Below are 25982 nucleotides of genomic sequence, written 5' to 3' on the forward strand. Positions count from 1 at the left end.
GTTCTAAAACCTCGTAAAAAGCTTTCCCAGGGCAGCATCTAGACAACAGCATACTAATGCCCATCATTTTAGAATTTAAAGAGATAATGTAGACATTTAGGTGTCTAGTAGTAGTTGAACTAGCACACAAGATCTGTTTAAATTATTTTCTTCTTTTTTGTCATTGTTGCAATTAAAACTGATGATTCAAGGTTTTAAAGAAATATACTGTAGTTCAGTAATGTTACACTATGTACACTAGAGAGCAGTGTAAAGTCATTTTTCCAGTGACTCCCCTTATTTCAGCAGAGACAGGTTATATGTGCTCGTGTGACTTTTGAACAAATAATTTTAATGTTTTGTTTAATGAACAAAATTTAACATGGAAACAACTGGTTGCAAGTAGAATTGAGAAAAACACAAAGACAAAACATTTTCGCTTAACAAATGTCTGAATTCTGTTTTGGTTTTGTTGTAGATTTTCTAGTCAAATCTTTTTAAAACAGTTTTAAGTCTTTTTACTCACAGGATGGAATTGGCTCTTCTTTACTGTTGATCATCCATTACTCATAAAGACAGAGCATTTGCATTTGCTTTGCGATTTAATATTCCACTTTGTTGCTTTCTTCTTCATCAGCTGTCTTCACTTTTTTCACACACACCGGAAAATATAATCTGTGAACTTGTGCAATCTTCATGTGTCATCATTATGTCAAACCTAATGCTGCTCACTTCCTTGGCTGCTGTCCAGCTTCTGCAAACAACAACAAAGAAGATCAACTGAATGAAAGTCTACAACCCACTAAAGAAAAAATGAAGTATTGAACTTCCTTTTCTGGTGAACAAAGGTGCCACACCTCTGTCTGGGGCTGCTTCTCGTAGGATATGAATAACTGTGTGGTATCTAAAATCATTTTATCAGACTGAACAAAAGCCCTCTTTATAACAGCAACTTACCGACTGCATGAACTGTATTTCTGAACTTAGTGCGTCGCGCAGAAGCTCAAGCTCTCCCTCTTTATGCATCTCCAGCTCTTTCCTCAGTCTGGTAAAAAATAAAAAGAATGTCAGTTAAAAAAACACTTGTAGCAACAGAAAACATATTAAAGGGCTATTTATCAAGAGAAGCATCAGCATTTGTGGCTCTGTAGATTGAATTTTAAAGCTTTTTGATGTCACTTCTTATCTGACAAATGTTCTGTATCTATCACCATACTGAATGATACCTTGCTAAAGTGTTTTATCACAGACTAAATTAAATAAACCTAATTTTCACATATATTTTCATGCTGATAGTGACACAGAATGTTCACACATAATATATATACCTTAATTCAGATCAATGTTCAGGGGAATTTGTTACTGTAAGTATTCACACAAAAGGAATTTCTCACTTTCTTTATATTCACATGAACAAAAACAACTGTGTCCAAAAAAGACATATACAATTTAATAAATGTCCAACTACCACATCAAGGAAAAATTGCAAAAGCAGTTCACAGTTGAGTTGATATCTGCAGTAATTTGTTGTACGGTTAAAGCGACTTCAAGGGTCAGGGTCTAGAGTCATTATGAAACCTTGTGGGGGGACCTTCTGACTTGAAACACCAAAGGACACCAGACTAAGTCAACTATTGTACTTTATATCTTAGCTATCTGTATCTCAGCTCTGTTACTTGACAAAAGAAGGATAGACAGAGATAATTAAAACTGTTCACTAGACTGATGTGGTGAGTTACCTGCAGTTCTGCTCTAATAAGCTGCAGTGAACACTGCCAAGTCACTGTAACTATGTATTTCCTCATGTTTTCCCTAGGGATGTGCTGCACAGGAGTGAAGATATATAAAAGGCCCCAAAGGACAAATTACTAAGCACAGAGTGAACTGACAGCAATAAATCAAGTTTAGTAAATTCTGTCATCACTGAAATCATCCAGCTGGAGAAACCCAGAGACTTGGCTTTAAAGTATGTGGCTGCAGGAACAAAATCAGGATGAAGAGAGACAGATGCAGACAAACACAAACCATTTACTATTATAAAGATATATATGGATTTCTATGATGTCATTTTAAAGCAAACACTCTCATGTAACGTGTCTAATTTACTTGCTATTTTACTAAGCGCTTTGTGGATTTTATTTCCGCCAAGCTAACAGGTAAACTGTTCTCCCTGCTGTGAGTGTACTGTCATAAGACAATCCTCTGCCACTTCTGTGTCCTGCATCCTTGCAGACAGAGCAAAACAATGGTGTTTTAAGGTATTACTTCTGTGACAATCTCTCCTTAAGACAATCTAATGGTTGTTTAATCTGTGCTTGTTCATTTAACTTTTAGTTAATTACACACAGCATATCAGCCAAAGAAAATAAGAAAGGACATTTCTAAAATGCACAAACAGTAGAAGAATGCTGAACTCTAGGGAAACCACAGAGAAATCACTCTGTCATACACTAAAACAATTACTTCTTCTGTCTTTAAAAACAATCTGCTTTTATTGTAGCATAATAAATACAATATTTCACTGTAATTTTATAAACATACATGAAATCTTATTGCTCTACTTCAGCAAAGCCTTTGGTGTTGGCAGGTGTGCGAAGGACCTATAGTGAGCTACGCTTGAATCTAGGGTAAGCTACTTCTTTCTTTCTTTTATTGGAGTTTAATGAATCAATAAAACAAACAAAAAACTGAAATTGCATTTTCACAGTCTGAAAACCAACAGCAGAGTTTTAAACCTCTCAGTGAAACCTACAAATCTGATTTTTAAGGTGAGATTACTCACAGCAGAATGATGTTTCTACCATCAAGACACCCACTTGCCATTTTGGATGCAGGAGGTCTCTGCAGGTTTTTTCCCCCCCATTTGATTTTTGCAGCACAATGACATCTTTGAATGAGATGTCATTGCAAATAGTGTAACAGTAATATATCAATGAAGGAAATCTTGCACATTAAAAATACATACAACTCCTAAATCATCAACCCCAAACATATTAATTGAATATTAGTTATCTTTCTATTGTGACAGTGGACGATCCGCATCAGCAGCCACCCTGTTTTGCACCCTTAACACTTTTTAAATGACTGTAGCTCTCATTCAAATTGACATGCATTCAATTTCCAACAATCAATAAGTGCAGAGATGCTGCAGTGGCTGAAGACAGAATTGATGGTTTCAGTTCAGGATAAATGATCATAAGAATGAGTGAGAGGGGTCCTCTTTCTTCCAAAGCCATATCCTCAGCACTTTCTGAAGCTAATAAGCTCAGAGGTAATGATGAACCTAGTATATTTGATGATGCTGATGGATGAACATGACATGCTACCCACATGCATGATTCAAGGCAGAAGGCTAGAAGACAAGTCAGTATGCACAAAAATGTAAAAGCTAAATATAAAGACTGAAAATAAATAGAGAAAAGCTTCAAGCTGAAACTGAAAGCAACTTGCTAACAGACACAGAAAACTTCTATTTAAAACAGAAAAAAGTTGAGTTAAAGCAAGTTTCAATTATTAAAATGTGATTTAAAAATTGAAAATGTAAACACCATTAGCTAGATGTTAGAGATGACATTATTCAAAGTAGTAGCATCAGCAGAAACAATGACCCTTCCTTCCTGGAACACTATTGATCTCCAGTTTTTAATTAAATAAAGGAAGCCTCTTTGTGAAGAATAAGGTGAAGCAGTGCTTACCTACCAGCCAGTCATCAATAGAAGATCATCAATTCATATTCTACAACTATTTCATTGTCTGGGAGAGCAGACACATCCCACATGGGTTTACAAAGTGCCTCCTTGAGTTGCCTATTGGTGGCCATTGTTCTGTGTTTGAATGCATGAATCTAAGGAGCATTCACTAATTCAGAATTCACAGATCTGGACAGGCTGTTGTTGAAGGGAACCTTAAAAAGATCTTACAATACTTCACATAAATAGGCTCACAGACGTGGAACTTACTAATAATCGGTTTGTATGCAACACAGAATTCAACAAAACAGAAAATCCTAACACAAGTCAATAAAACAACGATCCTAACGAGATTTCCCTCACCAAGCTCACAGCAGCTTAGTCTAGACGGGCCTTAAGGCCCTAAAGGCTATGATAAACTCTAAGTAGTAGATGTTGTGGAAAAGTAGTATTTTATTTTATTGTCTTGTAGTTTAAACAGAAACAAGTCCTCTGATGTTGACAACTTCTAAAGCTCTAAAATAAGTAATGTAGCCACTACTAAGACTGACTTGTTTATTTGATTGGCTCTCTACTGTATGAATGATCAGTTTTCAGCTAATTCTTTTTGTCGCTCTCTCACACACACACACACACACACACCTGCCTCTTTCTGTCGACTTTAAATACCTCAGATTAAAATTTTACATAGTGAATGAAACAAATCCATAACTACTGTTCTTTATGTAGTACCAGTTAAATGAATGGTTATTTTATTTTCTCCATATGCTTAGTTGATGATTTTTCCACTAAATAAATATGACGTATGATTACACCAAACTAACTTGTAGGTAAGATGCAGGATAAGCAACTTTCTGTCCCTCATTCATTTTACTTTACAAACCTTCCTGCATCAATCACATTAAGCTTAATGTCTTTTTCCCCACATGTTGACTGAATGAAATACAATGCAGATCAAAGCCGTATTTAAGCCAAATGGTCCTAATGCTCTGTTATTTACACTTCTAGGTTTGGACTCTAGCCAGACAGATACTGGGAAAGAAATACAGACGGGGGGTGGGATTACTGATTTATTAAGCATTTCTAAATGAATTAGTTTTACTCTTTGTAAATAACACCCTTTTATCTCCTTCCCTGTTTCCAAAAACGTTGGAACATTGTGTAAAATGGAAATAATCTGGAGTGATTTCTCAGGCTTTTCTGTCCCAACTTTATTAAATGTGCCACTGGTATCAAATTCAAAATGAGCACTTTCCAAAAAACAATCAAATTTCTCAATTTTATTATTTGATCTGTTCTCTTTATATTATTTTCTATTAAAAAGGTTTTAAATGATTTGCAAATCATTGATTTCTGTTTTTATTTACATTTTACAAAGTCTCCCAACTGTTTTGAAAAAGTGGTGTTGCCCTATACTATGTGCATTTAGCACCCCAAGAGTCACCCCAGCTATTAGTGCTGTTACAAGTGTGAATTATTACTAGTTATACTATAGAAAACCACAGAGCCCTAGTGTGCAGATGTCAGTAGTTATAATTCTGAACACCTGGTTCTCTGACAGCATTCACAAAAGGTACTACTAATTAAACACCACAGCTGCAGAGCAACAAATATTTCAAATATAAAGAAACCTCCCAGCATCTTTTATGATTTGCAAAATAAATTATTCTGGTATTAGTATGTTGTTTTGTTCCATTTTGCTTCTTTTTGACTTATTTGCTTTTATTTCCCAGTAGAACTTGCTTGTCTAAAAAGCATTATATTGTGACATAATGTAATTGAAAGTCAATCAGATATTGTATGCTACGACTGTCGTCTGCGTTCAAATATATAAACCTCCCTCAGCATCCAGACAGTTGATGATACTCACCTTAGGCAGGCACTGTCAGTTAGGGGTTTCTGACTGACAAACAACAATTCAGCTTGCAGAGCTTCTGTCATTGCTTCAGCCTCACGTAACTGCCGATCCAAGCCTGTAGTCAGGAGTAATAAATCAAACACAAAATGACTTCCTTCAAACCAGACAGGAATATACTGTAGCTGCATTGTTCACACACAAGAGGACAAAGTCTGAAATATACGGCCCACGCCCATCATAAACTTGGGGTGCCACCCTAAGGCACTTGACCTTACACACTCATGGAGCTATTACTAAAATCAGTACTAATCTGGTTTTATCAGTGTTTTTAAACATAGCTTTATTTGTTAAGAGAGCTACCTGTGTACTCAGTACCTCTCTGTAAAGACTACATACAGTAAGTTTGAGTGAAGTCTCTTTAAAATAGATTAAAATGACATTTTCACACCATCTTTCTTCTCTCATTCAACCTGTCCATGATACCAGACTGGCATACTTTAAGTTCAACATCTGGGCTTGAAAGTGGTTTAACCTTTACATTTATAAAAAACAACATAAATGACAACATCCTCAATGTGTGTCTAACAAAGAGTTTATACTGAAAAGTGTGTTGAGAGTGGACTAAAAAAGACAACTGTCAGCAACCCCTTCATGGTGTAAAAAAGCACAGCAGAACCTCACTATCTGAGATAAAATTAACTTTTGGTTGTTAATTCACCTTTCAGGTTGTTATCCAGGTGCTGTAGTTCAAACTGCAGTGCTCTCTTCACCTCCTGCAAGGAGCTTATGTGACTGTTTCTGTGGCTCATCAGCTCCATCTCTGTGTGTAAAGGAGAAAGACAGATTTATATCAAATTTAAATAAATAACTTCTTTTGCAAATGTGCAATATGAGCATATTTGTTCTTTCATTTGTTTTCTTCTAAAGATTCAGATAATAATGCTCCTCTGTGCTGAGATATTATATATATAAAAAAACTATTAAATCTAATTATTATCTCTCAGTAAATGTTTCACAATATGCTGATGGCACAAATTCAAATTCACCACATGTTGTAATTTTAAAATTGTCTTTAAACACTGAGAAAGAACTGCATTCGACCCAACTAAACCTTGCTTTGGTGAGATCGTGTTCCCAAAACTATTCTTTCATATATTACTTTCCAATTCCATTGCCAATTATTTTACCACACACTTGAATGGTTGTGTGTTCACAACAAGAGTCTCATTAGTGCTGCAGAGGCCAGGTGTGTTAGAGTGTGAGCTGCTCAGAATTTAAATATCATACTGGAATGAGGGACTTTACACTTCAGGAGCTTTGTACTTTGTAATTGTAGGCTGGTTGTGAACACAAAAAACAAACCAAGTGATAGGCTAAAATATTTTCTTATAGAAAACCAAGCTGTGCACAAGAAACTGGGTTTGTCTCTTCGTCTTTCTTTGACATTCAGTCCAGTAGAGAAATAAAGATCAAATGGATGGATTTAGCAGGTAACTAACAACTGTCATGAAAACAGCTGAGCACATTCAACACCTGCAGAAAACCTTCAACTTTATATGATCCCAATTAAACTCAGTATTAACTTTTACTTGGTGCCAAACTTGGGTGCATTTGTATGATTTGTTGTTGCCTTCGTGGGAGACCAGATAAGCAAAATGAAAACACAGAAAAACTTTTCTGCATATTCAGCAGCAGTATCATTTTCACTCCAGTCAGTAATTAATCTAATTACTTAGTTCTGATATCAATTTTACTTCCATTCTCCACCCACCATCTATAAATTAAGTCCAGATTCTTCCTGAAATCCTGTTGACTACGCTGTGAACATGTCACGGATCATGACCATCTTTGTAATTCATCCATTCACTACTGTGTATTTATATTATATAGTATTCTAGGAAATAACTTTGAAATGTGCAGCCATTGGCACGTCTGCATTATATAATCTATGTCTACTGTGACAACATTACAATAAACTGTGTTTTATGACCTTTGTATAATGATTCCACCTCCCTTTCCAGGTCCAGGATCTCAGTGTGCGTTTGGCTCTCAAACACTGTCTCTCTGTTCCCACGAAGACTGAAGTCACTGTTGAACCTTGAGATCTCTTGAAGGAATTTTTCCTCTTCATCTTTAGACACTCTCTTTATTTTGGCCTGGTATACAAAGAAGGTTCATGGAAAATGGCTCCAATAATTATGCTACAGCTGCTTGTGATGCTACCAATTCTACAGCTACCCCTAATATTGATATTCATTATTTTGATGCACTCCACCTTGTTGACATTACAAGATAAATGAGAATACATTTTGGAGATTTGAAATGCATTGAATAGGGCAGAGCATGAGTTAAAGTGACATGTTTTCTGTCATAAAATGGATAACTGATCAAAAAGCTTACACCCTCAATATCTATACACTCCATATTGTTAAAACTATAAATGCTGACCAGGTAATCATATTACACAAAATCAATATGATATTAGATGTAAATATTGATTCAGGTTTCAACCCACTAGACATTCCTCAAACTTGCTCTTCTGACAGAGCATGTCCTCAATTTGTTTTAACATTTGGTGTTCGCGTTTCTTCAGCAGATCATGCTGCAGCTTCATCACAGACAACTGCTGAGCCTGGAGCACAAACAGGAGAGAGAGAAGTTAGGACATACAATCCGACACATGTACAGAAAGGGAAACACATTACTAAGAATCTATATGTGAGATATATTACAGCGCGCTGGCACAATCATTATGTATTCTTCTGTACAAGGTAGACATTTAGTCACCCTACTGGGAAACTTAACACAAATAACCTGATTCTTTAACTACTTTAATTCATTTTCAGACTGTCTATTCATCCTATGTGATTATCTAGTACATCCAAAAACAAAGGAAATTGTCAATGCTAAGGAAAGTGAATTCATAGAGGATGTTTTTTCCAATGTTAGCCCAGACATGGCTTTCAGTACAGTTTTGATTCTGTTACTTAAGCCATGAAGAACACAGTGTCTTTTATGGTAGTGGAGAAATAATTTTCTAAACACTATAATTATCTTAAGACAGTCTTCATAAACTGAGCGACGTTACATCATGCGAGCTGTAAACACTTTGTGCAGTAAACACACCCTGTGTATCGTTACGGTGTAAACAGCTTCTCTGCCATGTGTTCTCAGGCAGATCCCACTCTGATTGACACAGTGCTGCATTCAGCAACCTTTCTAATTACACCAAGTCATTTGCTCTTTTGGTCGGATGTCCACTTTTACAAGCACAGGAAGAAGTTGGCAATATTTCTGAAAGGTCAACGAGCCTGCCTTCGACATCATATCTCACACATACTAAAAGGTTCACTAATGTTATCTGGGGGAAATTAGACATTGATTTTACGGTGTCACTGGAAATCGATCCTTTACAGTCTTGACGAAATGATATGGAGAGATTAAGTGATTTAAATCATAAGGTAGATCAGCTCATCAATATACCAATATGCACTCCTTTACCTGATGTGCCAATACTGCTAATAGTGGAGCTGACACTGGGCACTGACCAGTCCATCACTGGGCTGCTCCTCACTGACAGACAACCACTCACACCTCAGGGCTTTATTATTTATATATTATTTATAATTAAGAGTCACCAATTAACCTGAGGGAGTTTGGACTGTGGGAGAAAAGCCACCGAAACCCAGACACAACATGCCAACGGAGCCAGGAAGGGTCCCGTCATCAGCAGGTTCTAACCCAGGACCCAGTGAGGACAGTCAGACAGGAGCGCCCACAATACTAATCAAGTATTTCACACTTTAAAGTCAAACTAATCAAACTAAACGATATAATGCAAATATCAGGTTGTTCTAATTCACTGAAATGCACTGAAAACCCACCAGACTGTAAAGATGCCCAGTGAGGCTTGGTAAAACCTGGTAAATGCAATTAAAAGGATATTATAAACCTGCTAGGAAACGTATATATTAAAAGTAGGTTATTTAAGAGCAACAAGTCCTGTCAGATAAAAGCAATGTGGTTAAATAAGTATAAAAGAGAAGCTGTAAAGTGGCCTCCTCACCTTCTCATCCACTTCAATGGAGGTCTTCTCATACCTGTCAGAGACACTCCTAAGCTTCTCACTGCATCTGATCACGGCTACTTTGACTAAAATAAGGACAACTGAGGATTAAGACATGACTTTAAAGTTAAAATAACCTGAAATGTGCCACTAGAGTAACCTGTTAGCTAGCTAATGGCTATTCAGCTACCAGCTAAAGTATAAGTTGACAAGAAGTCATAACTTACCTTCTTTGAATTTTTGGGTTTGTTCGGTTAATTGTTGCTCAGTTAGCAGAATCTGCTGAAAGAGTGTGTCTAAACTCATTTGGAGTTAACTGCTAATTTAAAATAATAATATATAACCCAGAAACAAATTTTCAGTTAGCTTCGTTAGCCAGTTAGCTAGCTGCTCCTTCAAGTCCTAGCTACGCCTGTGACGGTTTTCACTCCGCGTCTGGCTCCGGTGGGTTTGTTCCTCTTCTACTCTCAAGAAACGTGAACCTCAGTGTTTTACTACTTCAGGGAGGCCGCTTCGTTAGCTGGAGTGTTTCTACACTACAGTCTGTTAAAGAAGGCTGAAATAAGGCTCGTTAACTCGGACAACGGGCTCAAATCATCTTGATTGTGTGTGTGTGTGTTAGCTAGTTTACTATTAGTTTGTATAGTAGCATACAATGACGTGCTAGCAATATGTGTATTAGCATAAACTGTATTTATATAAATATATTTGGAATGTATTCAGGACAAATTGTAACTGCTTCATGTACTAAAAGGTGAGTTATTGAATTACAATGCTCTTAAATGTATTAATTAATTTGCTTTGGAGTTTGAACTGTCTAAACAGCAACTAGCTAGTAGCCCAACTAAAGCTACAAATTCATGTACAGATGAAAAGTACAATATTTCCTAATGAGCTGTTGTAAGTGTTAATTAACAGTACGTTTAAACTTCACTTAAATCTACTTGAGTATTTCTTTATAGTACTTAATTGTCCCCTGCTGCTAGGTGAGGTGCTCACACTACATTCAAGTCAGTTAGAAGTCCTGCACCTGATGAAACGAGCGCTCTCCTGTTTCCACTCGTTGCATGTTCTCTTCTTGCTGTCACAAGCTTGAAGTTACAGCAGGTCCCATCCATTGTCATCCACAGGTCCGAGTCCTTCGGGTGTTGAACACTCACAGTGCTGGATCAGCTTTTCCACATTAGCTGAGTGCTCCACGGAGACCTGCTGCAGACATTTGTTATACAAATCCTGACTTTGACCAATTTTCTCATTTCACTGCTGGTGCAGAATAAAGCTTCTGATCTGGTGCCATGAACCACATTACAGTGTGAAACGCTAAATGTCCCGAGGACTACATCATTCTGACATTCATTTGCAAAATTAGTTAATATCTTATATTGATTGAGGCTTTACATAAATCACCGAATCGAGCCCTCTCCTGACTGGCAGGGTTCCCTGTAGAGACTTTGGAACAGCTAAGTCATCAAAGTGTAAGCAGACTATTAGCAGAGATAGTAGCCTGACTCGTTCACTTGTTCCCATTTTCAGTCTCTGTTCCAGTCATGTTCTGTGTGTAAAAATAGCCGTGGACAGTGGCCTGTGACATATCTATTTTAAAAACTGAAAGCCATTTGGAAAAGTGGCTGTACCTTGCAGGATTGATTCATTGTACCTACCTAATCGCAGCTTTCTTTTCATTAGGCACTATTCAGTGATGCTCAAATAAGCTGTTTCATGCTCATCTCTGCACGAACCTGCTGTCTCCCATTCTCTGAGCGTATGTATGGAAAGAGGTTGATTTATGGCCGCCAGCATCCTTGATTGATTCAGTCCAGTCTTTAATGCAGAGAGGATCATTGACATAGTCTGTTCCCATGTATTTAGCCAAGTGGATTAGCCTCTGAATAGACTGTATAGGCAATCAATGAGCTATAGGAAGAGTTGCGAGTTGCATGATGCCTCATCTCTATTATTATAATCCTGCTCTGTGTGTTTGATTTCCAGTCATTTGGCATTACATTGATCAAACTGAGGTGTCAAATGAGATGCTAATATTTTCTGAGCTCCAACATATGTTTGAAAGTATTAATGGTTTCACATCTTTACTTTTAAGATTGACCTTTACTGTACATTCACCAACAGATGGCGACAGTCACACAGTGTCCACTCTGTGTACTGAGGCCCCGGCTTCCTCAGCGCAGCGCTGTCACACTGCCTCCCCAGACAAGTTCAACGTGTTTGGTAGAGACTGTATTTAATCTGACAACCCACTCTAGTCACAGTCGACAGCTAATAGAGCAACACATGTGTCTTGTATGTAAATAGGATTAACCTACAGACTGTATATTAACCAACAGACGAGACCGAGGGACGAGCCGAGTCATGAACAGCCTGTGTGAGGTGTCCAGCTGAGATCTGTCCACTTCTGTTGTCACTCAAGTTCAACATGGATCTACATGTAAGACACTGGCACACACGCTGCTCCACATTTTACTGTATTCATCTTGCCATATAAATGCATTTAAGTCCTGCTGGTTGTCCTCTCACTGTCCACACACTTACAGAAACTTTTAACCAGCCCACGCTCATCATGAGTTTCAGTTCATAACATAAATGCAGCGACATGTTCTCTGTGGTTCTATGAGAGGCCTACATGGGTTTTAGTGGACATGAAAAGTTATTCTGTGTGAGAGAGTGAGTATTGGAAAGTTTGGCTATTAAAAGCAACCACAATTAAGCCTAAAATTGATTTGTAAGTATCCTACTAAACGGTGATTAATCTGTCCAGTTTATTATTACTGTGCATTTATTGGGGCTCATTAGTGAGTTAAGTGAAGTTGAAGCTCATTAATTATTTTCTGCGCTATTTTAATATTACCATAAGAAGAGATTGAATGGGATGGAAGAGGAAGGCCTGTCTTTGTAAATTTATGATAAGGTTACTGTACTTTACTGTGAGGGGGAAGCTGCACTCTCCTACTGCTGAATGCGCCTGACAGCAGTGGGGCTCCAGTTGGCTGTGTGCGCTCAGACGCACAGACGCAAGCATCCAACTGGCTGGAGTTGGAGGACTCTCCGTCTCGCTTCCACCGCTGCTCTGATCCCCAGTCTTTGTCTCCCGACGGTGAGAAGACCACACACACGGAAAGAAAGAAAGAAACAAGCTATTTGTGTTGTGTTTAGAGCGCGAACAGTCCGAGAAGAGAAACCGCGGAGTCGGAACCGGACACTTCTGGAGGGGAGATTAGTGCTCGAATGAGACGAGCTGGATGTGTTCTGTACAAACTACTCCGTGCTTTCAATGGATTTCAATACAGTGGAACTACCCTGGGAATTAAAGTACTGTTGAGTCCTTTTAGTTAATATAGTTCTTTCACACGAGGCTTTATGTTTCACATGGAGAGGAAGACGATGATCCTCGCAGTGCTGTATGTCATTCTGCCTCTTTTGGGTAAGTTTTACTTGATTTATTACCGCCATCCGCTGAGTGTGAGACACATTAGTGCCGTAGTTTGAGATCTGTAATAATAGAAGAGTTCAGAAGAGGCGGTGGTGGCTCGGACACAGTCCGGAGAACATGTAGAGACTGAGGCTGTGCAGCAGTCCGACGAGTCCAAGACGAAAAGTCCTCCCGGAGCTGCTGCTGCACTGAACGTGGAAACACATTCACAGAGTGATGAAACTATTACAGATTACAGAGTCGTCAAGTAGAACAAACAGTTCAATTACTGCTTACTGTGTGTAACTATTGTATTCAAATCCAAAGTGCATAAGGTTTGGAGTGATTTAGTGTGAACAAGTAACAAACTAGTTTTCCTGCGCTCCAGGCGCGTAATTGTTTTATTTGTATTATTGTTATAGATGACGTTTCTGTTTCCAGATGTATTGTGTTATGCTGAGGAGAACCTGCGTGCTGGGGCCACCCGGCTGGACTGTGTGAGAGCCACTGAGCAGTGTCTGAAGGAGCAGGCATGCAGCACCAAATACCGCACGATGAGGCAGTGCGTGGCCGGTGGCAAGGAGAGCAACTTCAGCATGGTGGCCGGTCAGGAGGCCAAGGATGAGTGCCGGAGCGCCATGGACGCGCTCAAACAGAGCCCCCTGTATAATTGCCGGTGTAAAAGGGGCATGAAGAAAGAGAAGAACTGCCTGCGCATCTACTGGGGGATCTATCAGACATTACAAGGTGGGTTCTGTGCTTTTTTTGTGATTTACAGCCTCAGTCGTTCAGCAACTTGTGATTTTAATTCTAATAATGTAGCTGATATAAGTTGTATTAGACATGGTGTTTCAGTTTAAATGTCTATAAGAGACTGGAGCACTGGAGCAGCTACTGGCTTTTTCATAGAGAAGGCAAAACTCCACAATGTCCCTTTGGGTCTTTTTGGATTGGGGGGGAGGACCGCTCCATGAGATCTACTGTAACGTTAATATCAAATAGATATTCCCATAGGCTTTCTGATGTGTGAGGGGCGATTCCTTGCCCAAACTCCACCCACTGCTGTATAGAGGGGGCAGTATCAGTCCTCAATCTCCCTCCCTCCCCTCCTGGCCCTGTGACCCTCCCTATTCCTGCCACCACAAATACAAAAACCTAAAAAATAACACACAGCTCTATATCTATTAACAGTTCAATGCAATCATGTGCAGTCACTCAAATTTCATTTCAATTTGGCCTCTGACTCAGTTCACAGCCACGGTCCTGCAGAGCAGAGACACTTCTTGACCTCCTAAATCAGTTTCCTTGGAGGTAATGGAGCGTGAAGCCCCTCAGCATTGGCAGTACCATCTTAGAGTGTTGATCATAGCAGGGGGGCCTTTTAGTCCCTAAACTGCATCCAGTCCATCACCAGTGAGTAGACTTCCAGTTGCGCAACACAGCTGACCAACCTGCCTAATCAAGCGTGTGGCTATGTGCCAGCGTGTATATCGACTGACCTAAATAACCCATGTCACATGCAGGCCAATGTGAGGGGTGAAAGATGATAAACAAAACAAGAAGGCATTAACACATATTTCTGTCTATCTAATATGAACATTTTCCCTAAACAGGTAATGATTTCTTGGAAGATTCTCCATATGAACCCGTAAACAGCCGCCTATCTGACATTTTCCGTCTGGCTCCTATCATAGGTAAGAATTAAACAAAATCTGTTCTCTAGAGGCTTTCACTCCATCCTTTAGATTTTTTTTTCATTGTTTTATTTGGTCGCCTGCTTCAGTTAAGATGTGGATAAGCTCCAAGCTGTGCATGCTCTCATCAAAGGTTATCTATGTGTCAAGTATTTATCCTCCCTCATTCTCTCCGCTAGCTGTCTTTCTCTCCCCTTGTTTTTGCCCCAGCAAAATTGCATGCTGGCTGGAAGTGACCTTGCATGGGGAGCTATAGTTCTAAATCTTATCAAGTAGTGGATAAACGCTTCAGATGTAGAAAGAGGACTCTGTTGTTGCTGGTGTATTTCGCTGTGGTTGTGGACGGCTTCCTCTTGTGGCTTTGATTCCACTTGTTGAAAAGAGTGCGAGTGAGTAGCTCTGAGCATGAGAGGCATTTTTTCTGTTCAGATCTGCGTGTCGAAGTGATGCTGTCTCGAGCCTCTAGATGGTGATGTTATTCCCTTCTTCACAGTCACTCAGGTACTCTGTGGCCCCACAGTTGAGACTGTTGTGGGTATTTGAAAGCCTGACAAATTAATGTGGCACAATCATGTAGCTGCTTACATTTTCATTATTACACAGCAGGTGATGAGTGCCATGTCAAATCAAACAGACATGCTCTGCCTCCACATCCTCAAAGAACAAGGCTGATATTTTGACCCCTTTTGAGAGAGAGGGGCCTTTTTCTGCTTCCTCTGTCTTTATCTCATAAAATGCTGATTTGCCCTTAGCCAATGCCTTTCCCTACCGTAGGGTGACATCATCATGTGGGTGGTGAGATACACATAAACAAAACCTTGGACTGGGTACCTACTTCATGACCAATTTGCTTTTAAAGAAACACCAGCTGAGAAGCCAGATGTTTTGTTAAGTCTACTTTCTCCTCTTGCTGCTCTCTAGAAAAATAGTAGGACTCAAAAGGGGAAAAGAAACTCTGCCAAGTGTTATGATATGGTATATGTCTGAAGCCCTCAATATGCTCGCCAGTCCCAGCAAGGACAAGACACTCTCAGTCCATCAGTGCTGAAACATGTGCAGCACAGGATCATAGTTTACATCCCAGGCAGGAGACATCTATCACAAGTCTGAGGTGTAGCATCCAGGATTGGGAACAGATGAATTCATAGTTTTAGTAAAGGCACCCATTCTTTATTTGTCCTTTTATATTGATTGATGGTGATGATTACATATATAACTGACAAATACCAGACACCATATCAGCCTGAGTATGATATTAAAGCATAGGTATGCAACCTATTTGGCCTGTTTGATCTTAAAAAGAACCACTGGACTGCTCCAAATATCTCCTTAGGTGTGACAGCTTTGCATGATTTCTTTTTAAACATACTGCCAGATCACAGTGACCTGTGCAGTTACTGCAGTTATGGGAAACATGCATTTTCACTGTCTTTCTATAAAGTATAAGCAAGTGAGTATCTTCCATGTTGATATGAAAGAAAGAAAACAAGTGTTTAAGCTACAATGAGAATAGCATCTGGTCATTAGTGGAAAATCCGAGAGCAGGAGCAGGGATGGAGGGGTAAGGGGAGAAGACTACAGGGCTGAGGGTTAGTCAATGAATAGCAGAGTAAGGCTAAGAGCACAGGGAGTACAGAATGAGAAAGCATGAGATCACTCTGCCTCCTCTTCTTCTCTTTCTATAGAAATTAAAGGGCAAGGTGACAGGAGAAGGATCACGGCAGCAATGATTAAAGCTTGTTTCTGATCAGTGAAACTGCTTTTTATGTTTCATTTCTATGGTGCTTTACTGAATTGAGCAGAGACCTAGAAATGTATACCAGAAAGCTACACTGGTGCAAAGGTTCATCCAAAAGTTGTTCTTTTGCTGTCACATTCAAAATTTTTCTCTCTGAGCGGATTAACCCCTCCCAGCTCCCTCCATGGTGAGACCCTGTTGGTGGTTTGAAATGCCACTGGATGCCCCTTTGCTGCAACGTTTTTGCAATTTTACTGGAGTTCTATTACTTGATTTTCTTTCATTTCAGTGAGCTGATTGGAAGTTACATCTCCTTGACTTGTCCTCTTCCGACAAGGAATGTTCTAATGGTGTTAAATGAGGATGCCGCTTCCGGATGCACAGCTCATATAGGAAGACATGTAGAAGTGACACTGTATCTCTTTAAATGTTACCCTCCCTTTTTTCTTGCCAGGAATGGACCAAAGTAGTCAATGCCATAAGTTGTACTCCTGTAGTTCCATGCAGCCTTTTTCAGGTGGCACACTTTGACAAGAACCTTCTGATGGCTCCATTTGCTCCAGAATCGTTGATGAGGTTGAGCCAACATATGATTCCGTCCAGTGGGAGCCATTACATCATGGCTATATCTCAGCACATGCCTTGTGATATGTGAATCTTTATGCAAGATTACTTGTTGCTTGGTATCCTCTGGCGACACAACCTTCCTTCAACTCTTATGACTCCATCGTGAAATACAGGTGAAATTAGAGAGAGCTACTTTTTTTTACGCTTTGATGTTCCCTCAGCATTGCCAAGTCTTCCTCAAAACTTAGCCTTTGACAGTACTTTACAATCTGTTTCTGCTTCATTCAGATTATTGCAAGTTAGAGGGGTGCCTTTGAACATTTCAGACAAGAGCGCGCTTTAGCTGATTAGGATGAGTAGTAGTGAAGTTCGAGTTCAAGTTCATTCTTCAAAAGTTCATCCATCTTGACTTCAACTGTGACTGCAATCAATTCCATTCTTGATGGGGTTGTAGACTTCGAAGACACTAGCCTTGCCTTTGCCATCATCAAGGCACTTCACCACTTGGATTATACAGCAGTAGGTAGCTTGTTGTTCCATAGGAACCTTTGCTCACATCAGCAAAGTGATGCAGCTGTGCAGAGACTGATAAACCAAACCGATTGTCTTCACACGTCGTCAACTCCAAAATCCTCAAGCTGTTGCAAATCCAAGACCCACGTAGTCCAGCTCTTAATAACGTCCTCTGGTAGATGATCATTCCAGCTGTACTTCCCGAAGCACAAATCTTTCAGGATTTGTTTTGGCGGGCACAATCACTGGAGCAAGAAAACTCAACAGATGAAAGATGTAACTGAGTGGGGAAAGTAGATCTCTCCTAGTGTGTGTTCAAATTTTAAAGGTTGACCTTGAACTTCAACTGGTCTGATCAGCACACCACTGGATTCCCAGTGCTCTTTCCTTTGGCAAGTTGCCTTCATCTACATCCATATTTTTAAACCCTTGTGCTCATTCATCAGCCATTGACTTAAGACACTCATCTACACTAAATTATTAATTTTTTTTTTTTACCTTTATGGCAGTTTCGTGACCAAATTCAGCCTCAAAATCTGTTGCACAAGTGCAAATGTTGCAACACTTGGTGATGATGTAGCGCCAAACATGTGCACCAGCAGCTTGTGTTCATCAGGGTCTTCCTCGTAATTCCTACCAGGCCACCAAATAAATCTGAAGAGATCTGTGTCTTTGTTGCTGACTCTGGCCTGGTGGAACATTGCCTCCACATCAGCCATGACCCCCACAGTATCCTGTCGAAACCTTAGAAGAAAAAACACTGACCATTGACATTTCAACATCTTCATTCCTTCCACCAAAAAAAAGGCTATGTAGGCTTCAGCTATCTTATATAATCTCCAAAAAAAATCCTTTAGCATTTGTTTTGCTTTAGCATAACTTAGTGAAGGTTCAATGGGTATGCAGCCTTTGACCAACTCATGTGGTTGTCTGCTTGTTTACTGTACAGTACAACTTTTAATAAAACTAATAAAGGAGTGGTACTCAAGCGGATCTTCCTTGAATGGTGATATCTGGAGGATAAAGATGCCTTGTGATTCTTTACAAGGTATTCTGTGACTGTAACTTGCTGAGACGTAGCTTGGCACAGACTATCAAGCACTGGCCCACCACTGTTTTACTGTTTCGGCGTAGACAATATCCTCTCCGCATTGGGGATTGCACAGTGTTTAACATTGGTTGTAGGTGGGGCATACTCTGTAGTTTCACCAACCTGATCACCTACAGAATAAATGCTCATGTCTAGTTCTGCGTCTTCATAAGTTTGCAAAACCTTTATTTTTGCATCTGTTTCAGCATCTGTTCCATGACATGCATTTCTTTCTTAGCCTTTATTGTAGCTTCTATTCTTTTCTTCTAAGCTTCAAACTCTACCTCTCTTTGTTTTTCTTCTGCCTGCAGTTGAGCCTCCTTGCATTTCATTTCTGCATACCTATCTGCTTTTTCCTTTTCTATTGCCAGCTTCTCCTCCAAAGCTGCAGCCTTTGCCTTTAATGCAGGACACTCCACTTCTGCCTTTATTCTGACTAAGGAAGATGTGAGATGCTTCTATGTTTTGACCCAGGCCTACTTAAATGTGTGCTTGTTGACCTTGATGATGTAGATCTATTATGTGCACATCTTAATTGTCCTTCAACTTCTTTGTCCTGCTCAGTGTTTCATCACCTATTTCATCCATCCTTCACATTTCCAGAAGAAATCATTCATGGATGTATTTTTCGGATTAAACCATTTATTTATATATCTTCCAAAAATTCATCCATACATTCACCCATAAGGTGTTGTAGTTGAGAATTTAGGTCGAAAAACCTTGCTGCAAAGAGACTATTATTATAATAATATTATTTAATCATTTAATTTTAACAACGCTCCACTCTCCTCTCTCCTGCCATCTTCTTTCTTAAGACCATCAAAATAAAAGTACATATACAGCACAAAGCAACAATGACGGGTTTAGGGTTAATATAAAGAATTGTGTAAATTACATACATATTAAATTTTACTTATAAACCTAAATAATGCTAATCAGCTAAGCATCAATAAACTGCACTTAGACTCATATATATTATTATTTTATATTATCATATTTAGGTTGAAATTGTATTGGAGTATAGTAGAATTCTTTTTTTTTTTATCACCTATTCATTTCCTCCTTTCCTCTGAATATGTTTTCAGTCTCTTACATATCATCAATGCCACGCTTAGTGGTAAAAACTTATTACTTTAATTATGGTTCATAGTGCAAACTGGTAAATGACACGGTTTTATTTTTGTGGAAGGTGTAAGCATTAAGCAGTCTCTCTGAATGTGTCTCATATTTGTCTCAGCTAGAAGGTATGACTCAGTGATCCCCAGCTATAGGAACAATAGGCAGCTTCGATGATCCTGTAATTCCATAATCGACCCCATGTCTCTGACTGAAGCCACTAATCTTTTGTGACACCAATACATACAGCTCACAGATGCACAGACGCTAAAAGACAGACTGCTGTGTGTGAACACCTGTTTCCAATGACACACCCACAGACATCAGTCTGATTTCATTAGTGAGACATGTGAGATATAGTCCTGGCCACACATGCTGTATATGCAACTGATGGTTCAAACAAAGAGCAGTTATATTAAGACAAGAATCCCAGATCTCATATGTAAAAAAAAAAAATAGGTGCCAATGATTTTAAAGATTGTAGCACATATCAGAAATTGTTTTTTAGGCCACACTACAGTTTTCAATTTTCATTTTGTTGTTTGCATCACTAACAATTAGTCACTGTAAAGTTTTGGAACATAAAAAAATCAAATAAGACTAATGTTTTATTTCAAATTTTTCATATGTGGCAATCTAACAAATAGACGTGCTCACAACACACAGCAGTTTCACCTGGTTAATTTAGCTAAATATATTTAGATCTTCACCTGGGGCTGGGTGCCTTTACTTCCTGGGTTGACTCCACTGAGTAACAATCAAGCAACTCATTTCTGTGCACAAAATACAAAAGAAAGCAACCACTGTTGCAGAAGAATAGCTCTCTGCAATAGTTAATTCCTCAGTGGTGCCTTAAGAGACATAGAATGTGTTTGGCAATATGCAAAGATATACTGTGACCAGCGGCTGGATAGTGCAGCTGTAAGATTGCAGCCCTCCATGCAGGAGACTGTAACTTGTACCTCACTTGTAAGTCTGCCAAATGACTAAATGTAAATGTAACTAGGAAGCTAACTGCACAGCTCTTTGAATTTGTTAATTTAGATATTGTTGATCAGTGTTTCAAAAGAATCATGTTGGTGTCTGAGGCCTAACTCTGAATATCTCAGCACTGTAGGCTTTTGTATGGACTGAAAGCAGAATAGACTGAGTATGAACTTGTCTGTTTTTGTAGTGCAGCATTCTTGTTCTGAACAGCCTGTCTTTGTTAGATAGAAGTTGCTAGAAGAGTGGCAGACCGGCTACATCTTGGTTTGATGATTCAGTAGGTTACAACAAAGGAGCTACTCTCCTATGAACATATCACACATAACTAATAGAAACTCTGGTTTTTCTACTTAGTTTTATGATATTTTCACAGTAAGCTTAATAAATATGTTTTAAAAGTACAAATAGAAACACAGTGTAACTCTGACTACTGAAAGTAATTCTTGTATTTAAGTGATGACAGCTTTAAATCTGGAAGATGTGATTGTGTACTGCACACAGGAAATATTTAAAAACTCATGTAACACATTGGTTAAGGTGGCAGTAAACAAAACTCTGCGTGTGTGAGAGAATGTAATGAAACGTGTGCACCTGTGTTTTTTCAGGATTTCCATTCCCTTTTAATTCAGACTGTTGATTGCTTTCCTCAATTTCCTTTTCCAACAAAATATCCCTGTGTTCCCCCCCTCAATCATTTTTTCTCTTTCACTGTTAAGCAGCTGTAAGTTTTTGGATTGTTTTATTTATTTATTTATTTGGTTTATTAAATGTTCAGCAAGTTCTGGTACCTATTATTAGTTATTTTCATTGTCTGATACAATTTTCATGACACAAAGAAGTCTGTTTAGGGCATGAAAATAGTTATTTTATTGCATAAATGTAGTACTGTATATCAGTACATTTTAATGTAATTCAATTCGAGTTTGTTCATACAGTGCCAGATCAGTGATGTGTAACCTTTCTGTGAACTCCTTGCTTGTAAAACGGTAGTTTTGTAAACTAGTAAACAAAGAGTTAGACATCACGCTGAGCAGAAAAAAAAACAATAATTTTCTACTGCACTGCACGAGTGCATACTATGCTTAGAGCAAGAAGAGCAGAGTTTAGATGAAATGGCTGCATTTCTCCCCACCAGTTGTCCATGTTTGTGAGTCAGTGATCCATGTAGGAGGGAGCAACAGAAACAGAGAGCATTATTCAGAGATTCAAGTAGACTTAGAATTACTGCCACGCCATTTGGCCCATCCTCTGGAAAATAAAAGTGGTGTAAGAAATGGATGAATACACAGCCCGGCCAGTTTTGTATTCATGAATACTTGCTGTTTCAGATACCTTTCGGATCCTTTTCAAAATCTATTCTCTACCTGTTATTTTGTCATCCACTTTCACCTGTTACTACCCACCTGTACTCGCTCTTCCACTATATCATCTTGTTTTTTAACTCTTTGAATATCAGTATATAGGTCATACATCATCTTGACCTCTCATTTTTAATTCTTATAGAGGTATGCTTGACTTAAAAACATTTCTAAATCTGGGGAATGGGGGATTTTGAAATGGTTTCAAAACATTTTGGCCACTCACCACAAATGTTACACAGCTCTCTTTGCAGATAAAACAGTTTTATGAGCCGATTGTCATTTAGCACAAGCAGGATGACAGGTGAGAGAAATCGAACACCGGGCAAAAATGACACGGGCCGTAATCGACAGTCTGGGCAGCAGCCAAAAGTGACTTAACATAAATACAGCAGCTGTGGTTAAATGATGGGGTGGCAGTGGGTGAAAACGAATAAGAACATCACAGATTCCAGGAGGTGCTTTTCATGCATAATAATGAGTTTATACAACTATCATTTTCACTCGGGCCTGAGGACTGACCTTTTACAGTTGTTTGGCAGTTTTGAAGTGATAATATAACATTTAGGTTGGCAGCACGTATTATAAACCACTAGTTGCAGAACACTTTGCTCAGAACACTGAGCAAAGTATGAAATTTAGGGGGTAGTTTGACAACTTTTAATGTTTTAAACCCCTCTCCTTTCCTCCTTTCCTGTTCTTTCATGTCAAGGGAATCGGTAACTGTTACCTAAATTCAACTATATTTAGACAAATTTTCTGCACTAATCAAAAAATGTATCCTCTGGCTTGTAATGATTTTATTTTTTTTTTTTTTGTCGTTGTGTGTTGATGCCTGTTTGGCTTAAACTCTCTCCTTAAGCTCCGTCCTCCTCCCAGTTGGCTTGTACAGCAGTTCTCTGTACATCACCCACTCACCACTCTTAAGCCCCAATACACCAAAGCTCAGTATTGTGTCTCTTCCATGTGTCAAGACTTCAAACACATCTTGTCCTCTTTCCTCCTACCACTGAAGTCAACCTTGAAGCGCAGTTGCTGCTATGTGTGCATAAATGTGTGTGCATTGTGAGTGTGAAAACATCTGTAAGTGCGTGGCCCGGCTGTCAAGCTAAGGCAGCGCTTCAAATCCCCCTGTGCTGACATGCAGGGCTAAGAGGCTGTCAGCACCACTCAACCACTGGCTGTAGAGGAAGTCATTCTCATTATGAGCTGCCAATGTTTAGAGATAAGAGTGTCTACTGCTATCTTTTTCATGGCTTATGTTTGTGCGTATGCCTGCATCAGTGTGTGTTTATGCGAGTATGAGATAGCGAGGGAAGGGAATGCAGAGTTACAGAGGTAGAAACATAATTTATTGTTCTGTATTTTTTGGAGAGAGAGTGAGAGTATCCTTCTTGTTCTCCGAACTTTATTTTTTGCCTTTATTTATCCTGAGTTGGTTGACTGAGCACACTTGCTCTTTCTTCTGCTGCTCCTTGCTTCACGCTTATTCAGTTAAGTACATTTGTAGCTAGGAATTGCTTTGGGTATAAAGAGTCCTACACCGTTTGCCACTGAGCAGATTAAGTGTTTACATTCTGAAAGTTGATGAAAGAGTGGGCGTTTCCTCACTGAATTTACCTGACATTTGTTAAACTGTTTAGGTACTGAACTGGCAGCATCAATCATTTAATTTCAGACTATAATTATTAAAGACACCTGCTTGGTGGAAACTTTTAGTATTTTAGTAACAGTCAGAAAAGAGTACATATTGAAGGGTTGAGTAAATATTGAAGCAAATGTTTGTTGGTATAGGACCTTTCAACAAAAGCCTTGTGTCAGCCCAGAGTAAGAATCTTTAAATGACGATCTATATTTCTGGGAACAAACAGTGCAGCTGATGAGGTCATGAGTTTCCTGGTTTGGTTTTGGTGTCACAATTAGTCACATCTGACCTCACCAGTAATTTATGAACTTCTATAAATCATCATCATCATTTTCTAGAAAAATCCTCCTTTGCCTGTGTCAGCTAAATGACTCAGTCCTCTTAAGATAATTTATTCAAGCTGCTCTATTAAAAGGGATACCTCTTCACATCAACCATGAACCAATTACAGCTCAGCCTAGACTGACAGATATTTATTTATATAATAATTATCAATCAATCTTTTTAGACCTTTCTCTTACTTACCATCACTTGTTTCTTCTTTCACGCCAAACAGTCTTTGAGTTTGAGTGCTACTGTTTTAATTTTTGTTTGTATTACTATTTAACACACAGATGCACAGAAACCCTTTTCTGACTAAATGTGCTGTGCAAGGTTGAAGACTTTGAAAAAAGAAAATACAGAGAACTTTGGACAATAAGTGTAGTGATGGTGGTAGCTAATTATTGCAGTATCTATTCAGTTTATTAATTTTTTGGTACAAATATTCACAGTATCCATTGCAGTGAATATGAATAACATTTTTTGTTAGTTTTTGAGATATGTCCCAAAAACAAAACCACAGAATTCTAGTTCATTTTAGTTCCGTTCATTTCATCGCTTTGTGTTAATGCTCAATACTTGCTACCATGCCATACAGTATCTTAAACAACTAAACATTCAATGGTAGAAGCAAATGAAAATGGTTATTTTTAGTGAACATATCAGCATATTCAAGTTCAAGCTTCAGTCATTTCTTTTGGATTAGACGTTTTACAAAATGACCTATTTGCAGCCCTTTAGAAGAAGTCAGCTCTATAGATCTCATCGTCCTATCACAAGTTTGTTTTGTTAAAGACTCACAAATCCACTGCTGACATTACTGTCCCTGTGCCTTGTCTCTTATGAAGCCTAATCAATATGGTGCTGTGTTAGATTGGAAACTTGAGGCTGTGTCTACAAGAATCTATTGATTTTCTTTTTTTTTCTCTTGTTCCCTCCTTCGTTTCCACACAAGCTCTTCCGTCCAGACCGGGATCAAAGGCTTTATCCTTCCCTGTGGTTTGAGGTGTACAGTTCCAAACTGAGCTCCACTCCTGTGTTCTGAGAGGACACAGACTATTGGAGATTTGTGTGACCTTGTCTAATATCTGTACAGCTGATTCTTAGCAGAGTGTGCAGTAATGCTATGAGTAGTAATAGTAATAGTATTCAGAGATTCTTAGAGATGTATGAGCATATTTTAGTTAAATATAGATGGATAGGAGGTGTTTTATTCTGATTCAGCAGTAGCTGCCAGCTTGCATTGTAAAATGTACTGTATTATGCAACAGGGACTGAATCTAGTTTAGATTAAATCTAATTCCTTAAGGCAAGGTCAAGAGAACACCTTTATTTTCAACCCCTCACTTACTGTAGATCTCTTCATTTCTATATTTCCACACTCCAATCAGGCCTTTTAAAATTCTCTTCGCCCATCCAGCTACATGTCAGCTGGCCACTTAATTCTTCATACTGTTTCCAAAATGACTGATGCAGCTGTGGGCCAGTGGCAGAATAATTCTAACAGCAGCCATATCATCAGGTTGCCAGTCCAATCGCTGGCTGGCACACTATGGGCCAAGAAAATCATTTAGTTAAAGGTGACCAGATTTGAGTCCCTCTGAGAGGTCTTTGATTGGATGTGAAATGGAGGGGTGATTCATCATAGTTAATAAGTGCTGTTGACAGCTCAAATCAGCAGGAGGGAGCATGTGCCAGGTCTGCCTCCTGCCGCTGCTTTATACTGCATGCAAATATGGACAATTAACTTTTCACATACACTGTTGCAGACACCTACGCAGATAGGGTTGTATGCAGATAGGTGTGCACTTACTGTTAGACACGACTCACAAGCAAAGCGTGTGTATATATATATATATATATACAGTATATATAGTTGTAACATTGGGTTTGAGGACAGTGACATTATAAAGAAAAACACTAAATGTAGATTAACA

At 38.8% G+C, this 25982-nt stretch overlaps 2 protein-coding genes across 4 annotated transcripts in view; one reads left to right on the forward strand and one right to left on the reverse strand.

Annotated features, from left to right (window-relative positions):
- Positions 1-596: 596 nt before the first annotated feature.
- Positions 597-11140, reverse strand: ccdc172 (coiled-coil domain containing 172). Of its 2 annotated transcripts, none has more exons than XM_026356985.1 (8): positions 9820-11140; positions 9593-9678; positions 8042-8158; positions 7517-7682; positions 6245-6346; positions 5539-5641; positions 937-1024; positions 597-733 (listed from the first exon to the last, which is right to left on the reverse strand). In XM_026356985.1, the coding sequence occupies exons 1-8, from the start codon at positions 9896-9898 to the stop codon at positions 698-700; spliced, it is 777 nt and encodes a 258-aa protein (XP_026212770.1). In that variant the 5' UTR covers positions 9899-11140; the 3' UTR covers positions 597-697. The 2 variants fall into 2 exon arrangements, with proteins under 2 accessions (XP_026212770.1, XP_026212771.1); XM_026356986.1 differs by having other exon boundaries at positions 10623-10646.
- The window catches only part of gfra1a (gdnf family receptor alpha 1a), an 83408-nt gene continuing 67438 nt past the window's right edge, over positions 10013-25982 (forward strand). Inside the window, exons 1-6 of one of the 2 annotated variants that reach the window (XM_026356984.1) lie at positions 10013-10036; positions 11279-11354; positions 11720-11818; positions 11935-12035; positions 13458-13763; positions 14630-14710. In XM_026356984.1, coding sequence (XP_026212769.1) covers positions 13571-13763; positions 14630-14710 — 274 coding nt within the window. In that variant the 5' untranslated portion in view covers positions 10013-10036; positions 11279-11354; positions 11720-11818; positions 11935-12035; positions 13458-13570. Of the gene's footprint in view, positions 10037-11278; positions 11355-11719; positions 11819-11934; positions 12036-12609; positions 13029-13457; positions 13764-14629; positions 14711-25982 lie in introns of those variants that run through there. The other variant, XM_026356983.1, reaches the window with a different exon arrangement.

Source organism: Anabas testudineus, chromosome 15 (assembly GCF_900324465.2).
Source record: "Anabas testudineus chromosome 15, fAnaTes1.2, whole genome shotgun sequence".
NCBI classification, from domain to species: domain Eukaryota; kingdom Metazoa; phylum Chordata; class Actinopteri; order Anabantiformes; family Anabantidae; genus Anabas; species Anabas testudineus.